Below are 27,332 nucleotides of genomic sequence, written 5' to 3' on the forward strand. Positions count from 1 at the left end.
ACATGGCAGACGCGAGGGACGGGTGATCTGGGGAGCAGAGATGGTGCCGTCACACAAAACAAGGCGGGTCGGAGATGCATGACGCCATGCACAGCGACGGAGACGATTCCATTAGCGCCATGCAGATATATGCGCTCATTGTGACGAGTCGAGGGTTGGCCCAATCATGTCCACCTGGGCCCTGTTCACGTGCTACGTCCTGTGTAGAGTTCAGACAAGTTGGTCAAATAGCCCAACACATGGTATGGTCCCTTGGGTTTTCTGAAGAAGATAAAGAAAACAGCACTGTGGGGGAGAGCCACCCATCATTTTAGTTCAGGCGATACTGCCCCCACCCTTGACGAATTGATTCACGGTGCGTTCTACTATTCCCGTGATGTATAGGAAAGGATAGGATCATGATCGCTTGATGCGGAACTGCTGCAGAGAATGTAATCTACTATATCGTGTGTTTCCACCACTATTGATATCTCGTTCGTCTCGACAGGGATACACTGCAATTAATATTGTGCGGCGCGGGAGCATCGAAAATGGCACGCCAACCATAAGCACGCTAGATAGGTGGTTCCTAGGCTCCTAGCAAGCTTGTCGCGCGCATGCATCGCGCAGGCAGGAGGGGAAAGTCAGGTCCCCTGGTCTTCCAGCCTCACGCGCTACCACACGACGGGTCCATGACTGGCCACCGCCGGACCTCGCAGCTCCCGCCCCCTTGAGACGATGCTGTCAGGGTGTCAGGGTGGCCCGACGTCGACCTTAGGGGTCCAGTCACCGGGCTATTCAACGACACCATTGTGAATCCAAAGCCAACCACACCTCGCCATCGTCGTCTTGACCCTTCCGCATCCCTCTATTACCTTTATCTGCCCTCACTAGCCCAATTCGGCCTGGGCCCCAATTGTGCCTTGTCTTTGTCCCTCTGTACTGTCCCCTTCATTTCTCCCCTTTTTTTCGTGTTCAGCCCGTAGGCGGGCAGCATGGCACCCCGTCTCCGAGCTCTCCTCCCGGCTCCTGTGCGCCGCCAGCCCGAGCCAGATGACCAAGAAGCCCCGGACCCGGAGCCTGGTCGTAGACGGCAGACGGCCGTTGCCTGCAACCGCTGCCGCGCCAGAAAGTCCGCAGTGCGTAACCCCACACGGAACTTACCGTCAGATCCGCAGGGCACGACTCGTCTAACCCCCGGGCCCTCGCCCCCTGCCTCTCCAGTGCGAAGGCTCCCGTCCAACCTGTCGAAGGTGCTCCCGCGCCGGCGTCCCATGCTTGTATGCCGCCTACCGCCGTGGCCAGGAGCCCGGCCCAGACCCCCGTGAAGCCGAAGCTAGGCAAGCACTGCTCCAGTACTTAACGCAAGGGGTGCAGCCGGCCGAGTCCGTGGCCCGGCTCCGGCGTCTGCGTGCTGGCGTCGGCGTCGGCGGCGGTGCCGGACGCCATAGCCAAGACCAGGCATTGGTCATGGCCGCACCCCTATTCCGCCACCGGCCCTCTGACCTCCGGACCGCCCGCGCCCTGTCTCCGCCGACGACCTCGTCGTTCGAGTTTGAGCTCGCGGCCAGCCACCCCAAGGTGTACCCGTTCCTGCCGCCCCTCGCCAGCGTAACTTGTCACTTAGGAAGTGGCATGGGGATTCGAGAGGCTCTCGAGCTGGACAGAGGGACTGTGCGCCAGGGGAACAGTAGCGTCACAGGAGACGCCCAAACGTCACCGCAAGGCCAGTACTGCGATCCCCGCCTCCAGGGGTTGCGCCTGGGATGCTGGACCCGCGTCAAGGTTGACGAGGCCGGCGACCTGGCAGCGGGAGCGCTGTCGCATTTTCTAAGCGTGCATTTCCCCATCTTTGCCTGTTTTGACGCAGACTTGTTCCTGCGAGACCTGCTTGGCACCAAAGGAACTGACGGACAACACTGCTCGTCTTTTCTGATCACCAGCGTGATGAACCTCGCTTGTGTATGCCGCTGAATCCATTCTCCCCGCCCCGCCACAGTCCTGTATGACTAACGTTTTCTATAAGCAATCCTACACGACGTTCGACGTCCGTGCCGCCGTGCTCTCGCTTGCGTTTGGGCAAGAGGCAGAAACGCTGTGGAAGACGGGTGGGCACGAGGACAAGCCGGTCAACATGGCCGCCATGTGCTACTTGGCCATGGCAAGCGGCCTGAGCGGCCACGAAGATCTGTCATTCAACCTGCTGCTTGACAATAGGGCCATGGCTCAGCGGTGCAGCTTCTTCGGACGCCAACCGACGGATGAGGCCGCTGAGCAATTAGGTGCCCTATCCGGCGAGCAGCTGAGACTCACGGCGGCAGCGGCTTGGGGAGGCTATGGCTGGCTCACGTAAGTGTTTCCCCTCGAAGAACTCAGGTCTTCACCTTAGCCGGTGAAAGCGTGCTAACACATAGCTCGTTCACACACTCTTTCTCTCATCCAGCTACCACGCCATGCACTACCCGGAGGATCCCATCCAATACGCTCCGACCCTGCCGATGCCCGGCACCATACCAGATCTGCCGCTCCCAACGTACGTCGGAGAAACCTTCACGAGCCTGTGCAAGCTGTGGCCTCTGGTTCAGGAAATCCAGGGCTTGTCCAGCTTCAAGAACCCGCCGTCATTATCCGGGCCCAGTCTGCCGCTTGGGTATGCCGAGTCTCAGTACCAGAGGCTGCTCGCCTGGGCAGACCAGCTGCCCGCCGAGTTGTGCCGAAACCAGCATTGCAGCTCGCATGTATACTTTTTCTTGTAAGTGCCCTAACCCCGTCTTGAATTGCTGATTCCTCATGGGTAACCCTCTGGGTCACTGGAGGAAACGACCCTCTGTTCTTGGCCAACTACACTGTGGAACTAACAAGCCTCCCCCCCTGCCTACGATCCCTCTTTCACAGCGCTCTCTACCACCACACCACGATAAAGCTCTTCCAGCCCTTCCTTGACGCATCGCCGTCCACGACAACGACAACGACGATGCAAAATCATCCGTCCATTGCCCGCCTGCGGAGCTTCTCTGCGCGCGACAGCTGCCCGCTGGCCATCTACGCCGCGTCGCTCGCCCAGCTCAAGCGTCTCGTCGTGCTGTACTGGCTCCGCAGCCGTCGCGACTCGGACACCGGCTGGTTCACCGCGGCGGTGCTGCAGGTCACCAACGCGGTGCTGCGGAGTAGCTGGTACTACTATTTGCATTCACAGAGGAAACAGCAGCAGCAGCCGCAGAATCCTCGTGTATCGAGACAGTCCAGCAGGAGTAGCGGGGATGGGGATCACGGGAGGGGTCAAGCTATCGGCAGCGGCGGCAGCGGCAATAGCAATAACGACAGCAACAACAACTAGCAGAACGACCACATCTCGACGAGCCTGAGCAGCGGCAGCATGGGCACCAGCGGCCTGGCCAATATCAGCACCACCACCGCCGCGGTGTCCTCGTCCTCGTCCTCGTCCTCCTCCGCCTCTTCCGCCAAGCACAACAACAGCAACAACAACAGCGGCGTCAACGACAAAGACGAAGATGAGAACACGCTCTACCTCAACCTGTGCTTCTCCTTCTGGAAGGAAGCCTACGTCCGGTACCGCGTGTACCTCCAGGTCGCGCAGGCCAACGTGTTCCTCTCGCTGCGGCTGGGGCTGGTCGACCGGCCCCAGGCCGCGCGCCTGATGCGCGAGCTGCGCTCGGTCGGGCCCCACCACGACCGCCCCGAGACGGCGAGCAACAGCGCAGTGGTCGACTACGAGTCCGCCGCGAGGGGGGAGGTCGGTAAGGGGAGCATCGAGTACTTGGCCGGGGAGTTCAGGAAGGTGTTCGTGGAGGAGTGACTACGTATCCTTATACTGGGAAGAGGGTTCATCGGCATACATGCACAGTTCTGCGGGTTGCTGGCTTCTTGCCCCAGAGAGTTTCGTATATGGCGGGGTTCACTTTGGCCCTCGCGGCGTCTTTGTGCATGATTGGCGCTCGGTGCTCTCGGCCTGCTGTTTTCGGATCTTTAGAGCTCTGGCAGAGAGGCGTCGCAGCATTGGACCAATCAAATACGCCACTCGTCTGCTGTATGGTAGGAGAGCAATGGTGCTGATAGAAAAAAGTGAGCTTCACAATGCCACGCCAGGCTGTCCAATTTTGCGTTGAGAATGTTGGAGAAGGAAGCGCTCGTTCGTGCCCAAGGGCGACTTGATGCTGAGAATTACAACTCGCGGCAGACGACGGGGTCAAGGGGAACTAACATTAGCGAGCTCGGAACTATCGTCGGTGGGCACCACAGGGGCCAGAGCGTATGGGGTGAAGCGTGGGGCGGGAGTATTCCGGGGGGGGAAGGGAGAAGGCCATACGTCGTTCAATGCCATGTGCTACTCCCAGCTTATCTACGCCAAGGCAGCGCGGCATTTGGAGCAACTAACACTAGCCACAGCATGATGCCATACCAAGAATCGGAAGGCTTGGTATTCTCTCGGAAGCTCGGGGGATAGACGGATGACGGCGTCGGAAGCACATTCTGGCGATTAGGCCTCATGAACGCCGGGGCGGACTCGTTTGGAGCTGCAATATTTGGCTGGGCGAGATAGAGAGCAGCTCCTCACCGCCGTGGGCAAGCTTGGGGAGAGGGACGAGACGACCAAGCACGAATGGTTATCGTCCCCGGCCAATTATCGGTACTTGGACGGGACCTTGCAACGGGGCATCCATTAGGGCACCGGTGTTCTAAATATGGCTCCACCTCTCCCCAGTCTCGACAGCCTCGCGGCCATATCTGACCAATGTATTCCCTGGCCCCCGAGCGCTAGCCCGCACAGTCTGTGGAGCCAAGCCCCCCTGCTTCCGTCGGGGTCAGGGCTAATGAGAAGAGGGGATGGTCTCTTGACTCGCGGCCAACGAACCGTTGAATGACGCAGGAACAGGCGTGAACCTTCATGTCCGCCGCCGACTCGCTGCTGGACCTATCTGCCCCAACCACCAGCTTCTCTTCCCTCCCCCCAAGTACAGGGTCCTCGTGCGGAGGTGTAACTCCCCTGTTCCTACAGCCGTCCAGGCATATCCAGCCGGCCAGTTCGGAGGAGGGCCCGACAGCCCACTCGAGCTATTTAGCTCCCATGCGACGATAAGTCAGGACGCCGGCCGAAGTGGGCTCGCGGCGATCGCAACTCCATCGAGTCAGAGTCCCCCGTCCATCGCTCGGGGTAGCGACCCGACACGATGGTAGCACTGCCTTTGAAATATATAGCTGGGGACGACATGCACGTCCTTCCGCGGCGACTCCTGGAATCCATCCTCAGGGTTCCAAGTCTGGGTCCCGCCGCACAGCCCGACGCTCATCTGAGACTTGCACAGCGCGAGGCTACGTCGCCATGAAGCCATCCACTACCGTCGCCGCGCTCCTGGGTGGCCATGCAGCCACCGCTGCGGCGCAAAAGCCATGGCTCGACCAGTCCCTGCCCTACGAGGAGCGGCTGCTCTCGTTCCTGGCGCAGCTCAATGTCACCCAGAAGCTGGCGATGACCTCTGGAGACACAGTGGTATGTCCACGCGACCACTGTCGGACAGTTATTCTGAGTGTACGAGAAGTTACTAACACAACTATCGTTCCTAGCTTGAGGACAACGGCACTGGCGTCAACCCGTGTATCGGCCACATCAGCGGCAACGCTACGCTTGGTGTTCCGAGCATCTGCATGGGTGACGGCCCGGGAGGCGTGAGCAATGGACGTGAGTGCCTAGCCATTGAGATCCCGCGATGATGTGGCGTTTCCGCAACGGTGATCGAGAGCTGACGAGTGTCTTCTAGTTACCAACGTGACGACATTTCCCGCCCCAGTCCTCTCGGCGGCGACGTGGAACAGCACCATCCAATACGTCTACGGCCACGCCATGGCGACCGAGCACCTGGGCAAAGGCCGCAACGTGGTCCTCGCACCCACCATCAACATCCTGCGCTCGCCCTTGTGGGGGCGCTCTGCCGAGACCTTCTCCGAGGACCCGTGGCTGACCTCGCGCTTCGCCATTGCGGCCGTCCAGGGCATCCAGAGCACTGGTGCCCTTGCCTGCCCGAAGCACTTTGCCGCCTACAACCAGGAGACGAACCGCTTTGGCCCGCTGCCCGACTACCACGCGGTCGACGCCGTCGTCGACGAGCGCACCCTGCGCGAGCTCTACCTGCCCGCGTTCAAGGCGACGGTGCAGGAGGCCGACCCTGCGGCCGTCATGTGCTCGTACAACCAGCTCAACGGCCACTACGCGTGCGAGAACGACTGGCTGCTCAACTCGACGCTGCGCCAGGAGTGGGGATTCGAGGGCTTCGTCCTGGCCGACTGGTACTTCTCCGCCCGCAGCACCGTCAAGGCCGTCATGGCGGGCCTGGACATCAACATGCCCGGTGGCGACCTGACCGACCTGTTTGGCTTGCCCGACTACTACGGCAAGCCTTTGCTTGATGCGCTCAACAACGGCTCTGTGCCCATGGACCGCCTCGACGACATGACGCAGCGCATCTGGAGGTACATGTTCAAGCTTGGGCAGGTCGATCACCCGGTGGACGGCAACTCGACAGCCATCGTGCAGACCCCGGAGCATCTGGACCTTGCCCAGGCCATGGTCGAGGACGGCGCGGTGCTGCTGGAGAACAAGGACTCGGCCCTGCCGCTATCGCCTGCCAAGTATTCCAAGGTTGCGGTCTACGGCCGTGGCGCGACAAAGGAGAACCAGGTCACCTTGAACCACGGCGGCTTTGTCAAGGACTCGTCCATGGTTGTCCAGGCACCGCTGGATCATATCCGCAGCCGCGGCGAGGCCGAGGGCATGGAGGTCCGCTATGCAGAGGCGTACCCCGGAAACGGCATCTTCCCCACGATCCCCCCGAGCATGTTCAAGGATGGCCACGTCAAGGCCACATACTACAACAACGCCCAGTTCTCCGGGCCCGCCAACACGACAGAGTTCCTCCCCAATATCACCATCAACACATACCCCGGCTACCTGTGGGACGCGTGGCCGCAAGAGTTCTCGGTCGTGTATGAGGCGACGTTCCTCCCCAATACGACGGGCGGCTACCACTTCTCCATTGTCGGCTCGGGCACCGCCCTGCTGTACCTGGATGGGCAGCTCGCGGGCAACATGTCGTACCACAATTTTGGCGGCAACTACATCCAGGGCTACGCGTGGCTCGAGGCCGGCACCGAGGTCGAGCTCGTGCTCAAGTACGACACGGCCTACTCGCTGCTGACGGGCAACTACGGCATCACGCTCGGCGTGTCGGTCGGCGGGGCCGCCACGCGCGACGTCGAGGCCGACGAGCTCGCCCAGTGGGCCGACGTCAACATCATCTTTGCCAACGACCGCATCTCGGAGGGCATGGACAGCGGCCTGGGACTCAACCTGCCGGGCGACCAGAACGCCCTGATCACGCGGCTCGCGGGACTCTCGTCCTCCTCTGCCACGGCGGCCAAGACCATTGTCGTGCTCAACACCAACTCGGCCGTGCTGATGCCCTGGATCGACGCCGTCGACGGCGTCCTCGAGATCTGGTACCCCGGCCAGCAGGTCGGCTCGGCCCTCGAGCGCCTGCTCTTTGGGGACGTGAGCCCCAGCGGACACTTGCCCGTCACGTTCCCCAAGTCCCTCGACGACGCCATCAAGATCGACACGAACCCGGAGGCCGTCTTCCACGAAGGCTTGTACGTCGGGTACAAGGCGTACGACGCGCACGAGATCGAGCCCCTGTTCCCCTTTGGCCACGGCCTGACCTACTCCGAGTTCGACCTCGGCTGCATGACCGTGTCGACCAACATCAGCAGCACCGGTGCCGAGTGCCCGGACGGCGAAGAGGCGGAGGCGCTCGCAGACGAGTTCGACGTGCTCACGGCCCGCGCCAAGCTCAGGAACACGGGCGGCGTCCGCGCCAAGCAGGTCGTCCAGCTCTACGTGACGTACCCGGCCAAGGCCGCCGAGCCGCCCAAGCTGCTGCGCGCGTTCCAAAAATACGACCTGGGCCCCGGCGAGGCGGTGCTGGCCGAGCTCAGCGTCAAACAGAAGGACTTGAAGGTCTGGGACGAGGCGCGGGGCAAGTGGACCCTCGTCGAGGGCGAGTATGTGGTCAAGCTCGGCTTTTCGGCCGGTGACTTGAGGACTGAGAAGGCGATCGTGCTGTAGAGTATTCTGTTCTTTTGGCAGTGTAGCTGTGTATATAGTGGGAATGAGGTCTATGTTAAATACTTCTAATCACAACGGCTTATTTTGTCTTTGGCGCACGAAAAGGTGACTGGTCGTGAGGAGCCACGCAAAGAAGCCCAGCGAAACATTGTGACCAATGCGTACCTCTGTGGAACAGTCAACATGGCTATCGACCTCAACAAGATATCGTGGGATTATGATAGGGACTCGAGAGAATTGCTCTTCGGTCGGCAGTCGAAGTGCGGGATGTGGACCCCGCCACACAGGACTGGCGAACTTGAAAATGTCGCGCACAGGCCGCCTTTTCTATCGACGTTGCAATGAGCCACGGCGTCGAGGGCGATCCGGCCGGAAGTACAGACGGTGGCGTTCACGCGGATTTGCGGAAACGGTCTGCAAGGAGACATCGAACGAAGTTGGGTGTGCAACCCAGAATCAAAACCATCAGTTGTTCAGCCAAGTAGGCACCACGCGTGGTGGCAGGGGCTAGTGACTGCGAAGACGCCAGGTCTGACTGCCCCCTGACTGGAGCAGAAAGCACCGTGCTCACCGCCAAAATTCCCAAATTCCCGTTCCGGACCGGCCTTGTACATATCACCATGCCAGATGCACGACACCTCCCTGACGAGATTTTCGTCAACATCTTTGAAAACTTCGCCATCCCTGCCGAGGCCCTCTCTACTACGTTTGGCGACCGCCATTGGGCAGAAAACGGGGCCAGGCGAGCGACACTTGCGCGCGCATGCCAGGCATCCCACCGGCTGCGCCGCGTTGCCGAGCCCATCCTGTATCGGCGCCTAGTGCACGGTTCGCACAACCTTCTTGCTGTTTTTTGCAGCCGTCCGGCGCTGGGCGAGCACGTACGTCATATCCTGTATGATGGATGGACCCTCGAGAAGAGCCGGGACATGATGCGGGTCTACTCTCCCACGGTCCGGAAGATCGCGAGGGACAAGTACCAGTCTCGAGCCCTTGACAGGCTGCTTGAGCGCACCTGGGACTGCAGTGGCAATCATGAGGACGCCCGCCTGGATAAACCGTGTGACTACTTTGCTTCACAGGGCTACACGATGCTCCTCCCCTTGATTCTGGTCCTGACGCCTAACCTTGAGACCTTGACCCTCCTACAGCGGGACCTAGACCAGTCCGACACGCTGTCGCGGCTCTTCAACTTTTGCGGCCGTCGTCTCGAATGCTCGGGGGGGCTGTCAGATTTCGGAGATGGCCAGACACAAATACAAGCTCTGCCACTGTCCAAGCTCCGCGCTTTGGCCACGGTCGGCGGAAGCACGAGGTGGCCTAAAGAGGTAGACTCAACCGAAGACCAGGCTATAGTGTCGCTGATCTTCTTTCCCGGACTGAAGAGCTTCTCGTCCTCCGCCCTCGACTGGGCCCCGATCTCATCCGTCCAAAGGCTCAACGAGGCCCGCACGGACGATGCCTTTATGATGGACCTCACCGACCCCAGAGCTCAGCACTACCACGAGCACGACTATGAGGACATCGACAACCCAGACGACAAGGGCAACGCACTGTTCCCGCCCGCACACGGCTCACACCCGAACCTGGAGCATCTCGCCCTGGTCAAGTCGAGCGGGTCGTCCGCTGCTGACCTGCGCGAGGTCCTCCTGGTCTTCCCCAGCCTGCAGAGCCTGGTCCTGCATTTTGTAGTCTTTCGAGACCGCGAGAAGCTCGACTTTGCCCAGTACGGCAACACGCTGCGCGACCCGGCTACAGACGCGGCGCACCTGCGCCGGTTCGAGCTCGAGCCCGCGCTGTACGAGGCCCGCCTTTTCGGGTCCGGGCTCGACCCGGAGATGGCAGACATCTCGGAGAAGGAAGATCAGGGCATCATCGGCTCTCTCCGCGACGCGATGCCGTCGCTCGAGCAGCTGCGCGTCCCGCTCGCGGCGCTGGTAGGCATCGGTGCATCTCCCGGCGCGGAGCTGGACCTGTGCGCAGTCCTGCCCGCGAGCCTGCGCTGGTTCTGGACCGCCGTGACCGTGGCTGGAGACGCTGGTGCCCATCTTGACGCGCTGGAGAGGATGCTTGACGAGGCCGAGCACAGGTTGCCTGCGCTTGAATGGGTACTGGTCCGGCTTCCTGTGAACCACGAGATTCTCTGCTTCGAGTGCAGCGACTTTGTCGCAACTAGGGTTGGGGATCAACATGTGCTGTATCAGAAGAGGACGGTGGCTGTGGGCACTCCGCCAGGCTGGGAGCATGAGGAGGTTGAGCACGTCGTTTTTTTGCCCTAGATTGTGTGTGTAACGGAGGGTCCTTTTTCTTTTCTTTTCTTTTCTTGGTAGCTTGTTGGTGATTCATTTTCAACATATTTACAAACTCGTGCCGGACTGTCGCCAAACTTGATTGCAGGTCCCTCGTGATCCACAACAAGTCGGGGATTTTTCTCTTCGCACGCATCCAAGTTCCGCAGCATCTACCTCTCCCGTGCCCACCTGCTTTATATTCCAGCAGGAGTTGATCACCCAATATGCACAGGCCAGCCTAGGCACAACCATGCACCGCCTGGATGGGGCTATGATGCTTGTCCTGCCACGGTCAACAATTTGACCTGCCGATTCCGCATTGGCCATTACCTAATAATGCTCCTCACCCAACACCAAGACCACGGTCGGGTTAAAGACACCTGGCAGACCCGCACCGCACCCACTCACCGGGCCATGTGCAGACCTCGTGCTGTATCTCCTGCGGGGTTCCTGCCCGCAAGTGGAGGTGTTGTGGGTGCTAGTGCCGGCACCAAAGTCCCAGAAGCGACACTAGGCCCGAGAGTGGGAACAGGGGAGCATCTGTTGTCTTGTTCCCCGGCCCAGAAAAGTCGGGGTTCGTGCCATATTCTGGGGCCGAGGCGTACAGACCTTGCCTTGACGGCAACCGCCGGGCGCTACTCTCCGGGAATTGCTCCGCGAGACGTCATATAGAATAGACCGGCTCAGTGTCCAACGTGCTCCCCCCCACGGTTCGTAGGGCTCTATCCCGAGCACCTGGTTCTCTCCACTTCCCCGTGTCCTGAGCTGTGATCACTACACAGACAACGATAGCCCGTGCCTTTGTTCTTAACATGCGTGGTCATTCGCTGCTGTTGGCCGTGCTGGCCGCCTTCTCGAGCTGTGACGTGGTCACCGCCTCGCCGAGCTGCCAGAGCAACCTGCTTGTCCGCACCAACGAGGGCAAGGTCCACGGCGCCATTCCCAATGGTTTCCCAGGCGTCCGTCAGTTCTCAGGCATCCCCTATGCCAAGCCGCCGCTCGACGACCTTCGCTTTGCCGCGCCCCAGCCTGCAGAGAAACGCAACGGGGTGCTCGACGCGTCGCGCTTCCCGCCCAGCTGCCCGCAGATTCTCGAGAACTGGAACGCAAACCTGTACATCCGCGACGTGAACCAGTTCAACCTCCAGGGCCTCAACCGCACGGGTGCCACCAGCGAGGACTGCCTGACCTTATCCGTCTTCACGCCGTCCCGCCGCGACATGAGCCCGCACAGCAAGCTGCCCGTCCTCATCTACATCTACGGCGGCTCCTTCACCACCGGCGGCCAGGACATCCCCTACCAGAACCCGACGCAATGGGTGCAGCGCACACAGTCTCACATAGTAGTCGTATTCAACTATCGCGTCAGCTTCTTCGGCTTCCCCTCGTCCGCTGCCCTCCCTCTCCGGGGCCACAACCTCGGCCTCCAGGACCAGCGCCTCGCCGTGCAGTGGGTGCACGCCAACATTGCCTCGTTCGGCGGCGACCCAGAGCGCATGGTCCTCTGGGGACAGTCCGCGGGCGCCATGTCCGTCGCGTCCTACAGCTACGCGTACCCCGAGGACCCGATCGTCAAATGCCTGATCCAGGACTCGGGCAGCGAGGGCGTGTTCGAGCTGCTCCACGCCACCGCGCCGGCGTCCTACTCCAACTTTACCTTTGTCGCCAAGAATGTCGGCTGTGGCGGGCTCGAGGACGATCCGCAGGCCGAGCTGGCGTGTATGCGCAAAGTGCCATACGACAAGATCGAGGCGTTCCGCGCCGAGTGGAGCCGCAGCCGTGGCACGCCGGCGCTGTCGTTTGCCCCGTTTTACGACAACGTGACGGTGTTTGAAAATTTCAAGGACCGCGCCGAGACGGTGGGCATTGCCAAGATTGTAAGTTACAACATTTGTGTCGAGCTATAGTGTGACAGGTGAGAACCGGGGAAAATGAGTACTAATATACGGAATGCAGCCCCTGATCCTCGGCACCAACACGGGCGACTGGCTCGGCCTCTGGGGCGAGAACGGCATCAACGAGGTCCAGGCCGATGCCCTCATCCAGCGCATCTTCCTGTGCCCAGCCCACAGATCTGCCATGTAAGTCTTGCTTGCCTCTCTGTGATCTGAGTGCCTCTCCCATTGAGTGGTAGTGGCCCTGCCAAGCTGACTTCCATCGACCTCCACAGCAACCGCGCCAACCTCGACCTCCCCACCTACCGCTACCTCTACGCCGGCAACTTCAGCAACATCGCCCCTCGCCCCTGGCAGGGCGCCTACCACCAGAGCGAGATCCCGCTGCTCTTTGGCACGCACGCCAACTACCGCGGCAACTCGACCGAGCTCGAGTGGGAGACGAGCCACGCGATGCAGGACGCCTGGCTGGCGTTTGCGCGCGACGGCGTCGAGGGCCTCGCGGCCGTGGACTGGCCGGTGTGGGACAACAGCACGGGCGGCGGCGTGGTGCGCGTGTTTGGAGACGGGGTCCCGGCCAAGACTGGTGCGCCGGATGACTTGGAGAAGGGGTGCTAATGATCTCTGTATACGATAGGCAGCGGAACCGTAATATCATGGATCACGTTTTGCCCGCGTCGTTTCTTTCATGTCCTGAACGAGCTCTATGGTGCTTGACCCTTCCTGTCGTTGTCGAGCCTCCGACCGTTGTCTGGAGGTGAAGTTGCCGGAAAAAGGCGGCGGTCGATGAGGTTTCTATCGCCGCCTCCAATGTCGCCTTGGTCTTATTTTTAACGGCGTGATCGACAGTCTCAAAGCGAGCTTGTTGAGTTGCATGCTGCTGGCTGCGTGATATTGCCAGAGAAGAGACAACCTACGGCTTGTCCCTCACTGGTTCCCCAGCTGTGCTGGTTAATCCCATGCGCACTTGGGAATGCACGAACCCAGAGGACAGCCACCCGCAACTTCTGTGATTTCGATATCCAGGCATTCCAGAGAGGTCACCACATCAGGTACGCTTGATCATGGCGAATCAGCATCTGTGAACGTAGGTAGCAGTCACGATGCCGGGCCAAGTTAATATCCCGGCCACAGAGACAACTCCAAAGGAATATTATCCATGCGAGGATTATAACCGCTCATGTCAGGATCATCACTGCTGAAAAAAGGAGGGACCGCACATTGAACTGAGTTGGATGCTATACCAGAAAAGAAAATTCGGAAAAGTCTCGAATGTATTTTGACATTTCTTATCATAAAACCTATTCTTCTAAGTTGACAGAAGAGTGACCTAAATTGCCTCCGTCTGCTAAATGTATGAGTGTAACCAGACGAATTAGGCTTTTTCCCTAAGTGCGTTCTTGTGGCTTTATAATCGTCTCCATATTTACCGCAATGGATGTACACTTCTAGGGCTATGCGTGTCCGCAGGCTTATCGGTTGAGGTCTCGCCCAATTTTGAACTGCTGCCGTGATTGATCGCAGTCACTTGAACTGCTGTCCTGTTTTTGTTGCGTCACGCAGTCAATGCATGCTTTTCTGGTACTGCGAGTCCCTTATCCTTTTCCCCCGAGTCTCCGATGCAGCTTTGTCTCAAACACAAGTGTAGCCTCCGTCGATGACCAGATCAGCACCCGTCACATAACTCGACGCGTCCGAAGCGAGGAACAGATAAATGCCCTTGAGTTCGTGGGGAGCACCCTCTCGTCTGTATTATCTTGGTCAGCCGACCGGACCAGCCAAAAATGGCATAATCGTGCCTGCTCTTTTCCGAACTTACCCCATGGGAATCTTGTGTTTCCAGGTGCTTTTCGTCTCGGCCGACGCGAAGGTGGAAATCTCGGTGTCGATGTAGCCGGGGGATACCGCGTTGGCTCGCGCATACTGGCACCATTCGGTGCCCAGCGATCGGCCTATCTCAAGGTCAGACCTGGGGCCGGCCCTACTGCATGGAATACACACCAGGATCCTGAATGATGGAGAGGGGCATCTTACACATGTGGATAACAGCAGCCTTGGACGAGTTGTACGCGGTTTGGACGAGCGGAATGTTGGCAATGTGGCCGCTCATGCTGGCGGTCGCAATGAAGCTGCCGTAGCTGTAGTTCTCGAGTTTGCGGCCCATCATGTCGGTGCCCTCGACCTGCTGCCGCTTCCAGATGCGGCCCGCTGCACGGGCGCAAAAGTAGACGCCATCAAGGTTGATCGCCATGACCTTCCTGTAGAGCTCAAGGCTGCCCGAGATGACGGGGCCCTCGGTCCAGGGGATTCCCGCATTGGCGACAAACACGTCCAGTCTGCCGTTGAAATCCTTGGTCTGCTCCAGGATGGCGGCCTCGACCGCCTCGGCGTCCGTCACGTTGACCTGGTAAGCGCGGCCTAGATGGATTCACATCTCTTTGTCAGTCGAGAAACAGACTGCCGGCCTGCCCAGCGGGAGGGTCGGGGTTGTCAAGAGGCATACACTTTACTCCATACTCTGCCTCGATGGCCTTGGCCTTCTCTGGCGCGGACTTGTTGCTCTGGTACCAGATGGCCACGTTGGCCCCGGCCTCGGCAAGACTCTGAGCGACAGCGTAGCCGATGCCGGCTCCACCGCCCGAGATGATGGCAGTCCTTCCCTTCAGCGAGAAGAGGTCGAACACCTTTTCCGCCGTGGGAGGGACGGTGTTGTTGTGGGAGAACTTTCCGTCAATCATGACTGCTTATCGGGAACGATCGCTCGATGAAAAACTGGTAACACGAGTGGGCGACTGAAGGCCAGGGAGGGCACTGATTTCTAATGAGATAGGAAAGGTCGAGAGTTCCGACGGAGACGCGCTGCACGCCTCATCAAGAACCATCCATCGCCGCCTTCCGAGCCCTTATAAGGAGACCTCGAGGCCTTCTGCAGGCACCCGGAAGGCCCACTGACTGTAGTGTGATAGAAGAGATCCGGGGCCCAGGCATGATGATACTGTACGTAATGTGCTATCGTGGTTCCGTTTCCCGACTGACACTGCAGAGAGCGGTGGATAGACGAAGCTGGCGGCAACTAAAGCCGTCGTCAAGCTGCTTAGGCCGTCGCGTCTGCAGGGCGTGCCCAACCCTGACCTAAACCCCTCCATTCAGGGTCCCCTACCTACCTTTCCCTGGTCCGCTCCGAGACAACTGTCACTGGAGGTCTGTCCCCACCGAGCGACGCACGCTATCATCCTGCGCTAATTCGGCGTCGGAAGGGCCCCCGCCTACCGTGCAAAGCCGCATGACTCCTGGCACATTTGCGGCCGTGGCCGCCTGGGCAGCGACACCTTTTCCCTTGGGCTGAAGCCGCGCGCGCAGCAGAGGGCCCCCTTTGACATATCCTCGCGACAGCTGAGCCTCTTGGCCCATTCCGCCTGTGCCCCTGTACGTACGTACTGTGCGGTTTCCTCCGCTCCCCCTTGGCCCCCCGCGCGCGTACGTCCGACACGGCCTGACTCGGCGGCCGGCCCGAGCACGGCGGCACTGGAGTCTGGAGTTAGGGGTCAGGACACCGGGCTTCTTGGGCTTCCTTGATGGGCCGCAAGCGGACTGCGTGTCACGTCTGCGCCGCCGTCAAGACTCTCTGCAGCAAGGGGCGGCCCTGTACACGCTGCAAGAGGCTGTCGCTGCCGTGCTCCTACGGCGAGGACGACCCGGCCGCCGTCCCGGCCTCGGCAGCCGATGTCGCCCGGCGGCGCCCGCCCAAGACGGGCCACACGAGGTCCAGGGCGGGATGCCTGAACTGCCGGCGGAGGCGCAAGAAGTGCGATGAGCAGCTGCCCGTGTGCGGCGACTGCCAGCGCCTCAACCTCGAGTGTTGCTCGCGCAGCAGCAGCAGCAGCATGGTGATCCTCGGCAACGGCACCGCAGACGACGAGCACGCCGCACATGACTCTCGGAGACTGCCTCCGTCCGATCACCATCCCGGGCCGCCCGGCGGCGACGGCAACGGCGATGGCAACAGCGGTAACCTCGCCGCCGCCGCCGCCGCATTCCAGCCCGGAGAGGATGCATCGCCGGAGTGGGCCTCGGCCGTGGCCGATGTGTTTGAAGACCACATCCTGTCGACGCAGTTTGTGGACTGGATCAACCTCATCGAGAACGAGCACAAGTCGCGGCGCAACGAGCTCGCCAACCTCGCCAACAGCGCCGCCTTGGTCGACCTGCCCATCCCGTGCGCGACCGACGACGAGGCAGGGCTGGCCACATTCCTGCCGCCCACCGCACTGAACAACCTGACGGGCATCACGCCCTTCTCGCTTAAGGACTGGTCGTTTGGCCAGCGCCACCTGCTGAACCACTTCCTGCAGTCCGTGGCCCGGGCTCTGGTCGTCGTCCAGGACGAGGAGAACCCCTTCCTCCGATATGTGGTGCCCATGGTCATCGAGAACGCCATGGTCCGCCATGCCCTGCTCGCCCTGTCCGCGTGCCATCTTGCCCGGGTCTATCCCGTGTTCAAACAGGACCTCCTGCTTCATCGAAGCCTGGCCCTGCAGGCCTTACGGAGCGACCTCGTGTATCCCGATTCCCCCGAAGGAGGGCTAGTCACGACTCTACTTTTGTGTTTGACCGAGGTACGAATGACAACACCCTCGCCCGCAAATGCTACCAGTGCGGTAAATTATCAAAACGTCATGGGGACTGATCACTTTCTTCGCAGATGTGCGAGGGCAACTCCAGGACCTGGGCTCTGCACCTGTTCGGCGCCAAGGCCCTGCTTGACCACCTCGACTCGGACTCGCTGGGCGAGCAGCCTCTGCAGGCCATGCTCGAGCTGTACAACTACCTGTGCTGCGTGACGAGCGCGACGTCTGACGACGTGCCCGCGATGCTGCTGCTCGAGAGCGGCGGCCTGTCCAGTGACACCAGCATCCACCCTTTATTCGGGGCCGCGGCGGGGCTCTACGGCATCCTGCCGTCCATCAGCCAGCTCGGCAAAGACGTCGGCCTGGGCCTGAGCCCGCCCGAGGACCTGCAGATGCGCGCCCAGGACGTGGAGCTCACGATCCAGAGCTGGACCCCGCCGGAGGAAGAAGAAGACGCCGCCGGCCGCGGCCGCAGCAGCAGCAGCAGGTACCTGGCCGAGATACGCGCCGCGGCGTTTGCCACGCAGTGGGCGCTGATCCTGCGGCTGAGCCAGATCACGAGGAAGCTGCCCAACGGCGACCCGCAGATCACCAAGGCGGCCAACAACATCCTCTCGGCGATTTCGCTCATCCGCCCCGGGTCCGAGGTCGAGGCGCACCTCCTGTTCCCCTTGTTCATGGCCGGCGTCGGCAGCGTGACCAAGCCGAACCGCCTGACGGTCGAGTACCGGCTCAAGATCATGGAGACGACGGTCGGGTTTGGCAATGTCTCCGCCGCGCACAACCTGCTGGACGAGCTTTGGCGACGGTCTAACGAGGGCGAGGCGGCGGACTGGGAGGACCTGAAGGATTCCGATTGGCCTGGTCTAGTCCTGCTCTGAGCTTTTTTTGCCACTTCATAATAGCGAAAGATCTGCTTGTATTGCGAGCCTGGCAGGTCCATTGAGCCAATAGTTGGAAGCCTGCTATGGGAAGTCCATCGGGATTCAATCGTTTTGAGCTGGGTGGCACGATTCCTGGGCCGATCTGGGGTTTGCTGGGCTAGCGGCTTCGGGCACGCTGTGTAACAATGTACCTAAAGTAGACACTGTCTGTACGTTAGTATGTGTGTGGGTGTGTGTGTGGGGACCGCCTTCGCGACGGGATATACGGGGCGGAGAGGATAAGTATCCGGCGCTGGCCGAGGCCCACGCTGGAGAAGGACGATTGTCCAAGTTGAACGACATCAACAACTACAATTAAACTACTCCAATTCAAACCAAAGTACAACACAGCAAAAACCACGATAACGAATCTCTTTCTCTTCTGACAGACAAGTCGACACCTACACGCACATATACATTTTGGACAGCATGGCTCCCGGCGCACTCCTGCAAGAGCACGACACCCGCACGGCGCCGCCAGTCTCCAAGGCAGCACCCGCAGAGTCCAACTTCACCATCCCCTCGCCCTTCCCCAACCTCGTCAGCACCGACTACCCAGACTTCCGGGCCGAGCTGGCGGAGAATGGCTTCGCCATCATCAAGGGCGCGATCCCCCGCGAGCGGGCGGTCGGGTACCAGGAGAAGGCATACGAGTGGATCAAGTCGTTCCCGGGGGACCTCGACATGAACGACCCGGAGACGTGGGTCGAAAAGAACCTGCCCATGACCAACAGCATCAAGGCGTACGCGTACTACTGCGTGAGCCACGAGAAGTTCTTCTGGGACGCGCGGCAGGAGCTCGGGGTGCTGGGGGCCTTTGCCAAGCTCTGGGGCACCGACGAGCTGCTCGTGAGCTTCGACGCCATGAACCTGACATTTCCAAACCGCAAGGACGTCCCCCGCCGCCCGACGTGGGAGCACATTGACCAGAGCCCGATGCGGCGCGGGGTGCACTGCGTCCAGGGCCTCATGGCGCTGTCCCCCTCGGGCCCGGAGGACGGCGGGCTGGTCGTGTTCCCGGGCTCGCACAAGCTCAACGAGGAGTTCTTTGACACGCAGACGACCCGCGAGTCGTGGCTGCCCATGAAGGACGTGCACGTCTTCTCGCGGGAACAGCTCGACTGGTTCGCCGCCCGCGGCGTGCACCCGCACAAGGTCTGCCTCGAGGTCGGCGACATGGTCATGTGGGACAGCCGCACCATCCACTACGGCAGCGAGCCCACCGAGAAGAGCAGCCAGATCCGGACAGCCCTGTACGCCACGTACGTCCCGGCCAGCCTCGCCAGCGCCGACCAGCTCGAACTCAAGAGGCAGGCCTTCGAGTCCTACAGCAGCACCACCCACTGGCCGCACCAGTACATTGTCGCCCGCCCAAATGTAGTCTATCTCCCGGACGGTTCTCGTGATCCCCGGAACCGGGACGGCCCCCTCGAGAGGCCGGAGATGACGGACAAGCTGCTGAAGCTTGCAGGCGTGATTCCTTATTGATGTCAGAGAGAGATGTCACCATCCTGTATTTAGATGACGGCTTTCTCGAATACACCCTTTACCATTAGTTACGTGGACTTAATCTATAACATGTGCAAAGACGTCTTCAAGCCAGTTAGTGTGAGCCAAAGGTTCCGTAATTGTGGCACTGGGAATAAGAGCCAGCCCGCCGCGCGCCTAAGAGGTGGTACACACAAGCCTTTGTGTAAGCTTTTGAGTAGCAGCCCAGTCGTATCGACGCTAAAAGACCAGCCCGGGTTAGCGGTATCTGACCCACCGGATCTGTGTTCCCGGCCCCCCTCCCCTCGCCTTACGGAATAAGGACCCTGGACTGATTAGCGTGCCCTGTCCGCCGCAGCACCGATGAGTCAAGCCAATGCCGTCGCCAAATTTGGGGCAAAACCCCGTCGCCAACTGGGCAGCCAATCAAGGGCACAGCGGCTCGACCAGGCCGACTACGGGGGCATGGGGCTGGGCTTGGTTCCGCTTTGCGCTTCCGTGTTCTCGACGGCCCGCTGATGCGCGGGTCTCACGGACGACCTCATGTTGCAGAAGTCGCCATTTGACCATGTATAAAGTGTCACATGATAGTTGAGCCGACGCATGGGTTTCTCGGGCGCCACAACGACGACGGGCAGAAAGGCATACTGCACACACACAAGCTGATCGAACATGTCGACCACCATGGAGCGAACAACGATTGCGGGGGATATCGAGATCCCCCGCATGATCAACGGGCTGTGGCAGCTCGCCGACATGAAGGTCGACATCCCCAACGCCGCGAAGGCAATGGACTCGCTGTAAGAACTCTTTTGGAATCTGGCATCATGAGCGACGCAGCATGGTGGGTGCGCCTGACAGTACAGTAACTGACCGTGTGCATCCAAAAAAACGTTCAGGATCGCATCGGGGCTGTCTTGCTTTGACATGGCAGACCACTACGGCGATGCAGAGCTGGTGATCGGGAAGTACAACGGCAGGCCAGCAGTCGACCCCCGCAGCATCACGGCCTTTACCAAGTGGTGCCCGCAAGAGAACGGCATCACGACGTTTGAGCACGCCGAGGCTGCCGTGGACCTTGCGCTGTCACGGATGGGGCAGAAGCGCATCGCGCTGATGCAGTACCACATCTGGGACTACACGGACGACACGTACCTGCAGAACCTGGCGCACCTGCAGAAGATGGCCGACCAGGGCAAGCTCGGCGCCGTCGGGCTGACCAACACGGACGCGGCGCACCTGGAGCTGCTGCTGCGCTCGGGCTACCGCATCGCGACCAACCAGGTCAGCTGCTCCGTCATCGACCGGCGGCTGGTGAGGGGCCGGCTAGGCGCCGTGTGTGCCGAGCACGGCGTCGGCATCCTGGCCTACGGGACGCTGCTCGGCGGCTACCTCAGCGAGAAGTGGGTTGGCGCCCCCGAGCCCACCGACGAGGCGGCCCTCAACTGGAGCCTCCGCAAGTACCTGCGCTTCATCCGCGCGGCCGGCGGCTGGGCTGCCTTCCAGGGGGTCCTCCAGGCCCTCGCGGCCGTGGCTGGCAAGCACAAAGTGTCCATTCCCGCCGTCGCCACCCGCTGGGTCCTCGACATACCCGTCGTCAAGGCCGTCATTGTCGGCAGCCGCCTCACGCCCGAGTCGGACAAGTACACGGCCAGCAACCTCAGCGCCTTCTCCTTCTCCCTGGACCAGGACGACGTCAGCCTCATCTCCAAGGCCCAGGAGGCCCTGGCAGACATCCCCGGCGACAACGGCGACGAGTATCGCCGGCCCCCATTCCTAACCGCGTCCGGGGACCTGAGCCACCATATCCACGGTTCGGCGGACAGGATCAAGGCTCTGGAGGAGGCCGTTGCCCAGGGGTCCAGGATCGAGTACCACACCGGGAGCAAGTGGGAACCCATAGCAGTAAGCCCTTCCCCTTTTCTCTCCTTTTATTGGCCCAGCCAAACTTATTCGAGATTTCTCACCGTCCGTCATGATGAACAGGGCTACTCCCGAGCCGTGAGGGTCGGCAATGTAATTCGAGTATCTGGCACAACGGCCAACCCTCCTCCCCCTCTCACCGACAGCATGGCCGCCATTGGCGGCAAGTCGGCACGCTGCCAGACGACGGCCATCCTCGACATCATCGCCCGCTCGGTCAAGGCGCTGGGCGGCAGCACGGCGGACATCGTCCGCACCAGGGTCATGGTCCGCAACGAGGAGGACTGCGAGGAGGTCAGCGAGGCCCATGGCTGGGTCTTTGGGTGTGAAAAGATCAGGCCGTCCAACACGCTGGTCACGACGAGCCCGATTGGCGACGCGTTCCTTGTCGAGATCGAGGCCGTGGCCGTGGTTGGGAGCAGTAGTCGACCTGTTGTCATCATTTCACAGTGATGGGATGGCCTGTATAGTTGCTTTGAGCACTCCGTAAATAGCGTCTGATGTGTTAAAGAATGGTAAAGGAGTTAATGAGCCAGGAATTGGCTATCTGCCTATCTCGACATAATTCATTGCATGGCATGCTCTGCGCATTTCCATGTAAAAGCAACAAAATTTACAGGAACGCGTGCATGCGGCCATTCATTGCTAAGCAGTACTGGCATCCCGAAAGTGGAACAAGACGAAGAAGTCCGAGCTGTGTAACGAACACTTACACACAACTCAATGGTGAAACCCTCAAACCCCATTCGCTCAAAGTTGTTATCAGGTCCAAGCCCGCCTCGAGCCAGACACTCGGGAAAGCCCACGGGACCACCCACCCCAAGAATACCCCATGTCCCCGGCACGTGCAGTAGCACTTGCTCCGGCCCCAATCGCTGGCGCGGCCAGACCTAGCACTACACTAGTGGGGTGGTTTACGCGACGGGAAAAAAGATGGGCGGCTCTATCGCCCTGGGACCATATCCTGGCCACCAATTCCGTCGCGAAACCCTCAGCGCTAGCATGCCCCACGCACGACCAAAACCCGCGCGCGATTCGGGAAAGCAAGCCGTGTCGTCAAGCTTTTGGCTCGGATGCGGCCCCGGGTTCCGACCAGAGGGAACGGGCCCAGATAGACGTGCATGGATGGCTAGGGTCCGGAGATGGAGTCGAGATACAGGAGGAAGGGCAGGGCAGGCACACATACACTCGAACGCACTCACGCACACACACTCACTCGCACCCACCACTACGGATCTCTTATGTACCCCAGAATTAGTTGCTTGGGATGCCCAGATAAGGCCGCCGACCTGCTTGCAACGCCACGCCAGGCCTCGCTATCGCCATCTTCACGAGCAACTCGTCCGCGAGCGGCTGTCGAGTGCATAAAACGTCGAGGGCATGCACCACCTCTGGGCCACTGTCTAGCCGCCTGTCCTCCATCCCCTCCACTTTTGCCTCCTCCCTGCTTTGGATCTTTCTCCAATCATGGCTTCCACTGCCAACCGCGCCTCGCTCCACCAATGGCTTCCCAAGTCCTCGGCCGTCACGGCATTCATGGTGGTGGGTGCAGCATGCGTCACCTCGACGACCAAGGGCTATGATGGCTCCATGATGTACGTCAATAGACATGAACTGCTCTGTTTCCACACCCCTTGTCAACCCTTGTCTCCCCGAGGCCCCTGGATGCTAATGCAACGTGTGGTGTAGGCAGTCGCTCAATGAGCTGCCCAGCTACAGCGACTACTTTGTCCTGAACACGGCGACCAAGGCCCTCAACACCACCGCCGTCTGGCTGGGCGGCATCGTCTCGGCCTTTGTGGCCGGACCGATTGCCAACCGCTACGGCCGGCGGAGGTCGCTGCGATGGGCTTCGCTGTTTACCATCTTTGGCGCCATCCTCCAGGCCGCCGCCCAGAACGTGCCCATGTGGGTGGTCTCGCGCATGTTCATCGGCTTTGGCATCACCTTTTCCATGATTGCCGCCACGGCCTACACCGCCGAGACGCTCCCCGTCAAGTGGCGCGGCTGGGGTGTCGGCCTGCTGGGCGACCTGTACTACGTCGGCGGCTTCCTCGCGGCCGGCATCACCTACGGCACCTCCAAGATGGACTCGACCTGGGCGTGGAGACTGCCCTCGGCGCTGCAGGCTCTCTTCAGCATCCTGGCCCTGGGCTTCCTCTTTGTCGTCCCGGAATCCCCACGCTGGCTCATCATGCAGGACCGCAACGAGGAGGCTCTCCAGGTCCTCGCGCTCATGAACTCGGACGGCGACTCTGCCCACCCCGACACCCTGGCCGCCTACCAGGAGATCATGGACGCCAAGGAGTTTGAGCGCACCGAGGGACGGCAGGTCACCCTCAAGCACATTGCCAAGACCCCCGACCTGCGCATGCGGCTCATCCTGGTCCTGTCGGCCTCTGTGTGCGCCATGCTGTCCGGAAACAACGTCGTCAGCTTCTACCTCGGTGACATGCTGACCAACGCGGGCATCACGGATTCCAACACGCAACTTGAAATTGTAAGGCCATCCCCGATCTACCCCTTTGCTCTCCTCATGAAAATGAAAGCCCCTTTTAATTTCTCAACTGACAATTTTCTTCTCTCTGGCAGACAATCGTTTTGAACGCCTGGTGTCTCGTCGTGTCCATCATCGGCACTAGAATGCTGGATCAGTTTGGCCGCAAGAAGATCGCAATCATCAGCAACTCTGGCATGGTCGTCCTCCTCTTCGTCGTTGGTGCACTTACAGCCGGTAAGTTCAAACTCTTCAAGTTCAACCCCCAAGCCCTGATCTCCCTCCAGCAGCTGACCAAATGGATCCGAATCTTCCAGTCTACGGAACCTCCGGGAACCTGTCGGGCATCTACGGCACCGTCGCCAGCATCTTCCTGTTCCAAGGCGTCTACAGCCTGGCCTGGACCCCTCTGATCATGCTCTACCCGCCCGAGATCATGAACTACAACATGCGCGTCCTGGGCGTCGGCCTCATGGAGCTCCTGGGCAACTGCTTCGGCCTGCTCATCGTGTTTGCCTTCCCGTTCGCCTTTGCCGCCATCGGCTGGAAGTTCTACATGATCAACGGCGCTTGGAACGTCCTCGAGGTCGCCTTTGTCGCGTACTTCTGGATCGAGACCAAGGGCCTGTCCCTCGAGGAGATTGACGACAAGTTTCTCGCCATCTATGGCAAGACGCGCACCCTGGAGGGCCTGGAGACGGACGAGAAGACGGGTACCGTTTCAAAGGTGCACCAGGTCCCCTCTGAGGATGCTGCCCCGAAGCAGTGAGTCGTGCTCGTGACTGCGTATTTGCTCGAAGGGGGACTAAGGGGGAATGGCTTCGTAGCTGGCAGACGGTCTGATTGGAGTTGAATGGCACTGGGTTTCTATCGTCTTCTGCAGCCACTCGCAGCTTTACTCATTGCCAACTGGAAGCGAGCAGGAAATAGAAGTTACAGATCATGCAAGATTTTGTTGTACCAGCTCGCCACCTGTTGTACACTGATTGTGAAGATTTCAGCCAAGACAATGGCGGGTTGGCTCGTTTCCTTGTTGGGGGCGCTCAGCGTGATGCGCTGGAAGAAGGATGCAATAGGCCATGCAATACTGGGGGCTTGCCAGTTCTTGTGGACCCAACAACCTGCATTAACCCGGCAGTTGTTTTAGATCTTAGCAGTGCTTCGAGCAGCCATAACGACCATATTTCTTTGCATCCAATATGTCTAAGGCTGCTGCATGGTTCTTTAGACAACTTTACTCTCAGGCCTAGAAACAGGTCGGTCACGGAGTCTGTATTGCTTAGAGTCCACCTCACAGAACAGAAAACCATGATTCCTGGTAACAGTTGGGCCCCAGACTTCGCGCCGTGGTGGAGAGCCCCGCAACTCCCGGCCCAAGTTTGATCCCGGAGGCCGGATCGTGACGGACGTACTGGCCTCCGCTGGGTTACATCGCATCTATACGAGGCAGAAAATGCAAAAAATGATAGTTCGGCATATCCAAATTCGTTGGCGGTAATTTGCTCCAGTCTCGTGACCCACTCCTCTTCTCCTCTTCGAGCGACGAGCTGGAAGACAGAGACCTCCGGGTCTCCAAGTAAGCATCGTCAGCAATTGCATTTTGCCGCAGTCAGAAAGCTTAAAGCCCAACCTCTCTCCGTCCCAAAGATCTCATTGGCTGGCGTATACTCTGACCAGATGCACATCTGACAGGTTTCTCTTCAAGTGGAAAGTCACGCCCATATTGGGGATCGCGACTTTGCGCTCTGAGTGAACGACGGCGGGATACATCGGACAACAATGCCAAGCATAAATATGTCGTAGACGTTCCGCCTCCAGAGTCACCTAAATCAGAAGAGTCACCATTCCCAATCGCCCCAAGCCCCTCCAACAATAATCAAACGACGAGGACAGCCCCGTCTGCCTTTACAATGCAGCACATCTTCTCTCTCACCCTCATCACCGCCCTTGCAGCACTGGTCGATCTATCAGCCGCTCGCGGGAACTGGTTCGAACACTGCGGCAGCAACAGCCTCCAGGGAGCTACTCTCCTATCCAGCTGCGACGGCGGCGGCGCCAGCATCAATCTGAACGACTACATTGCCAATGACTTTGGGCACTTGGACTGGCGCAACGGGGGGCAGTTTGGGCCGTCCTGCCCTTCCTGCTGGCTGGACTATGACATTCTCCGGTGTAACTGCGGGCGTGGCGACGGCTCGCTGAGCACGACTGATATTGATCTTGGTAAGACATACCCAGCATCGCTCTTCAATTTCCTCGGCAGATAGTCTTGTACTTGTTCCTTGTCCTTCTTGCTCCTCTTGTGTAATCGTTGCTGATCGGTGATGATGGACACGCAGAGGAACACCTTTGTTATTCCGGCAACAGCATCTACTACTGCTGATCGCTTAGTCCGGTGGGGTACTCGTTGCGCTGCGCGTGGGGCAGCGGCTTCGACAGATAAAGGCAGAACCTCATTTCGACCCCGCAATAGCATGAAAAAAATCCTGTATTCTTGGAGAACAACTGGCGGCCGTAGCTTGCGCCGGGTAATGCAGCTCGTCCTTCTCTGGATGAGGGAGCAGCGGGCGAACTTCTCCCCAGTCTTAGCTAGGTTTGCCGCCAGATGGCTTCAAATCAACGCGTCTCACAGCCTGCTCGGGTGCTCTAGAGACTTCAATCATCGTCATGCTGCACATGCATATTTGTCCATGCTAGTTGCGCCAATGTCGTGGCACAACCACCCATGTGTCAGCCCAGACTTGTAGGGCCGCAGCATTAGTCCACCCGCGCTATCTGCCTACTGGCAGAGCCCAATTACCTGTCAGCCTACAGCCCGCGGTTGTCGTTACAGCCCGCAGAAGTGAAAGTCTCTGGCATGACTCAGAGCGCTAGGTGCCAGCATACCTGATCGAATACAATCTGTGAAATAAGTGGCAACCAGCGACGGCTGAAAGGCGCCTCACGAGAGTCTCTCTTTTCCTGGGGCAAACACGTCGGGCCATCAATGTGGCCTTTTATTATCATATCTCGGCGCCATGGTGCTGTATGAACCAATCGCTGCTGAAAGCGGGTAAGTAATCTCCCGAAATCAGGTATATTGCCTGCCTCCCTTTAGAACAAGCCAATCACAGTTGATTCAGCTAAACCTGAGCTGCAATAGTCTTGTGATTAATTAAACGCGGCATGCAAGTAGTTGGGACTAACGATGGCCTGACAGGATGTGGCAGACCTGCGTAAGACTGCCATGCATGAGTGGATCAAATGACATGGCCGGTCTTTTTTACTTGGTGCCATGCCCGATACATTAATACCTTCACGACACTGAAACAACACGTGGCTCCCCTTTGTTCACAGAAGCTTGGCCCTGCTTCCCCTCGGCACGTTGACCTGGTAAGACAAGCGCGCTCCTCCTCTTTCGTGGGCCTGGCAGACGGATTTGTAGGGGACGCCGACGTGTTGTAACGTTGCGACAGCGCGCGCTCGGCCCGATGGCAGATGGCAGCGTTGCAGAATGTGGGGGCGCTGGTCATTTCAGTCCACTGCCCAAGTAGGCAAGGGACATATTTGTACCACTATCGTGGGTGTAGTT

At 59.7% G+C, this 27,332-nt stretch overlaps 10 protein-coding genes across 10 annotated transcripts; 9 read left to right on the plus strand and 1 right to left on the minus strand.

The window, feature by feature from the left end:
* Nucleotides 1-1,449: 1,449 nt before the first annotated feature.
* Nucleotides 1,450-4,068, plus strand: B0I36DRAFT_387264 (uncharacterized protein; the record flags this gene model as incomplete). The annotated part of the gene is made up of 5 exons (XM_046161154.1): nucleotides 1,450-1,941; nucleotides 2,006-2,328; nucleotides 2,423-2,731; nucleotides 2,875-3,208; nucleotides 3,317-4,068. 5 exons carry the CDS (start codon nucleotides 1,450-1,452, stop codon nucleotides 3,794-3,796), a joined length of 1,938 nt encoding a protein of 645 aa, XP_046008357.1. The 3' UTR covers nucleotides 3,797-4,068.
* Nucleotides 4,069-5,320: 1,252 nt separating this feature from the next.
* B0I36DRAFT_353005 (glycoside hydrolase family 3 domain-containing protein) lies at nucleotides 5,321-8,116 on the plus strand (the record flags this gene model as incomplete). Its single annotated transcript, XM_046157174.1, has 3 exons — nucleotides 5,321-5,488; nucleotides 5,563-5,677; nucleotides 5,757-8,116. The coding sequence occupies 3 exons, from the start codon at nucleotides 5,321-5,323 to the stop codon at nucleotides 8,114-8,116; spliced, it is 2,643 nt and encodes an 880-aa protein (XP_046008358.1).
* A 600-nt stretch (nucleotides 8,117-8,716) lies between these two features.
* Nucleotides 8,717-10,677, plus strand: B0I36DRAFT_332062 (uncharacterized protein). The gene has a single exon (XM_046155061.1). It carries the CDS (start codon nucleotides 8,737-8,739, stop codon nucleotides 10,393-10,395), a length of 1,659 nt encoding a protein of 552 aa, XP_046008359.1. The 5' UTR covers nucleotides 8,717-8,736; the 3' UTR covers nucleotides 10,396-10,677.
* Nucleotides 10,678-11,219: 542 nt separating this feature from the next.
* On the plus strand, nucleotides 11,220-12,920 carry B0I36DRAFT_251006 (acetylcholinesterase; the record flags this gene model as incomplete). The annotated part of the gene is made up of 3 exons (XM_046150580.1): nucleotides 11,220-12,284; nucleotides 12,364-12,488; nucleotides 12,578-12,920. The coding sequence occupies 3 exons, from the start codon at nucleotides 11,220-11,222 to the stop codon at nucleotides 12,918-12,920; spliced, it is 1,533 nt and encodes a 510-aa protein (XP_046008360.1).
* A 752-nt stretch (nucleotides 12,921-13,672) lies between these two features.
* On the minus strand, nucleotides 13,673-15,040 carry B0I36DRAFT_295522 (sorbitol utilization protein SOU2; the record flags this gene model as incomplete). The annotated part of the gene is made up of 4 exons (XM_046151860.1): nucleotides 13,673-14,049; nucleotides 14,122-14,254; nucleotides 14,337-14,720; nucleotides 14,806-15,040. 4 exons carry the CDS (start codon nucleotides 15,038-15,040, stop codon nucleotides 13,935-13,937), a joined length of 867 nt encoding a protein of 288 aa, XP_046008361.1. The 3' UTR covers nucleotides 13,673-13,934.
* Nucleotides 15,041-16,373: 1,333 nt separating this feature from the next.
* On the plus strand, nucleotides 16,374-18,204 carry B0I36DRAFT_332065 (fungal-specific transcription factor domain-containing protein). The gene is made up of 2 exons (XM_046155062.1): nucleotides 16,374-16,918; nucleotides 17,005-18,204. Exons 1-2 carry the CDS (start codon nucleotides 16,721-16,723, stop codon nucleotides 17,809-17,811), a joined length of 1,005 nt encoding a protein of 334 aa, XP_046008362.1. The 5' UTR covers nucleotides 16,374-16,720; the 3' UTR covers nucleotides 17,812-18,204.
* A 78-nt stretch (nucleotides 18,205-18,282) lies between these two features.
* On the plus strand, nucleotides 18,283-19,341 carry B0I36DRAFT_250256 (phytanoyl-CoA dioxygenase; the record flags this gene model as incomplete). The annotated part of the gene is made up of 1 exon (XM_046150531.1): nucleotides 18,283-19,341. One exon carries the CDS (start codon nucleotides 18,283-18,285, stop codon nucleotides 19,339-19,341), a length of 1,059 nt encoding a protein of 352 aa, XP_046008363.1.
* A 556-nt stretch (nucleotides 19,342-19,897) lies between these two features.
* B0I36DRAFT_274463 (NADP-dependent oxidoreductase domain-containing protein) lies at nucleotides 19,898-21,826 on the plus strand. The gene is made up of 3 exons (XM_046151354.1): nucleotides 19,898-20,141; nucleotides 20,241-21,246; nucleotides 21,328-21,826. The coding sequence occupies exons 1-3, from the start codon at nucleotides 20,014-20,016 to the stop codon at nucleotides 21,715-21,717; spliced, it is 1,524 nt and encodes a 507-aa protein (XP_046008364.1). The 5' UTR covers nucleotides 19,898-20,013; the 3' UTR covers nucleotides 21,718-21,826.
* Nucleotides 21,827-22,731: 905 nt separating this feature from the next.
* B0I36DRAFT_416509 (MFS sugar transporter-like protein) lies at nucleotides 22,732-24,721 on the plus strand (the record flags this gene model as incomplete). The annotated part of the gene is made up of 4 exons (XM_046162077.1): nucleotides 22,732-22,859; nucleotides 22,954-23,764; nucleotides 23,857-23,998; nucleotides 24,079-24,721. The coding sequence occupies 4 exons, from the start codon at nucleotides 22,732-22,734 to the stop codon at nucleotides 24,528-24,530; spliced, it is 1,533 nt and encodes a 510-aa protein (XP_046008365.1). The 3' UTR covers nucleotides 24,531-24,721.
* Nucleotides 24,722-25,671: 950 nt separating this feature from the next.
* On the plus strand, nucleotides 25,672-26,428 carry B0I36DRAFT_387273 (uncharacterized protein; the record flags this gene model as incomplete). The annotated part of the gene is made up of 2 exons (XM_046161155.1): nucleotides 25,672-25,984; nucleotides 26,101-26,428. 2 exons carry the CDS (start codon nucleotides 25,672-25,674, stop codon nucleotides 26,142-26,144), a joined length of 357 nt encoding a protein of 118 aa, XP_046008366.1. The 3' UTR covers nucleotides 26,145-26,428.
* Nucleotides 26,429-27,332: the final 904 nt, after the last annotated feature.

The sequence above is a fragment of the Microdochium trichocladiopsis genome (assembly GCF_020744255.1).
Source record: "Microdochium trichocladiopsis strain MPI-CAGE-CH-0230 chromosome Unknown B0I36scaffold_9, whole genome shotgun sequence".
Classification (NCBI taxonomy): domain Eukaryota; kingdom Fungi; phylum Ascomycota; class Sordariomycetes; order Xylariales; family Microdochiaceae; genus Microdochium; species Microdochium trichocladiopsis.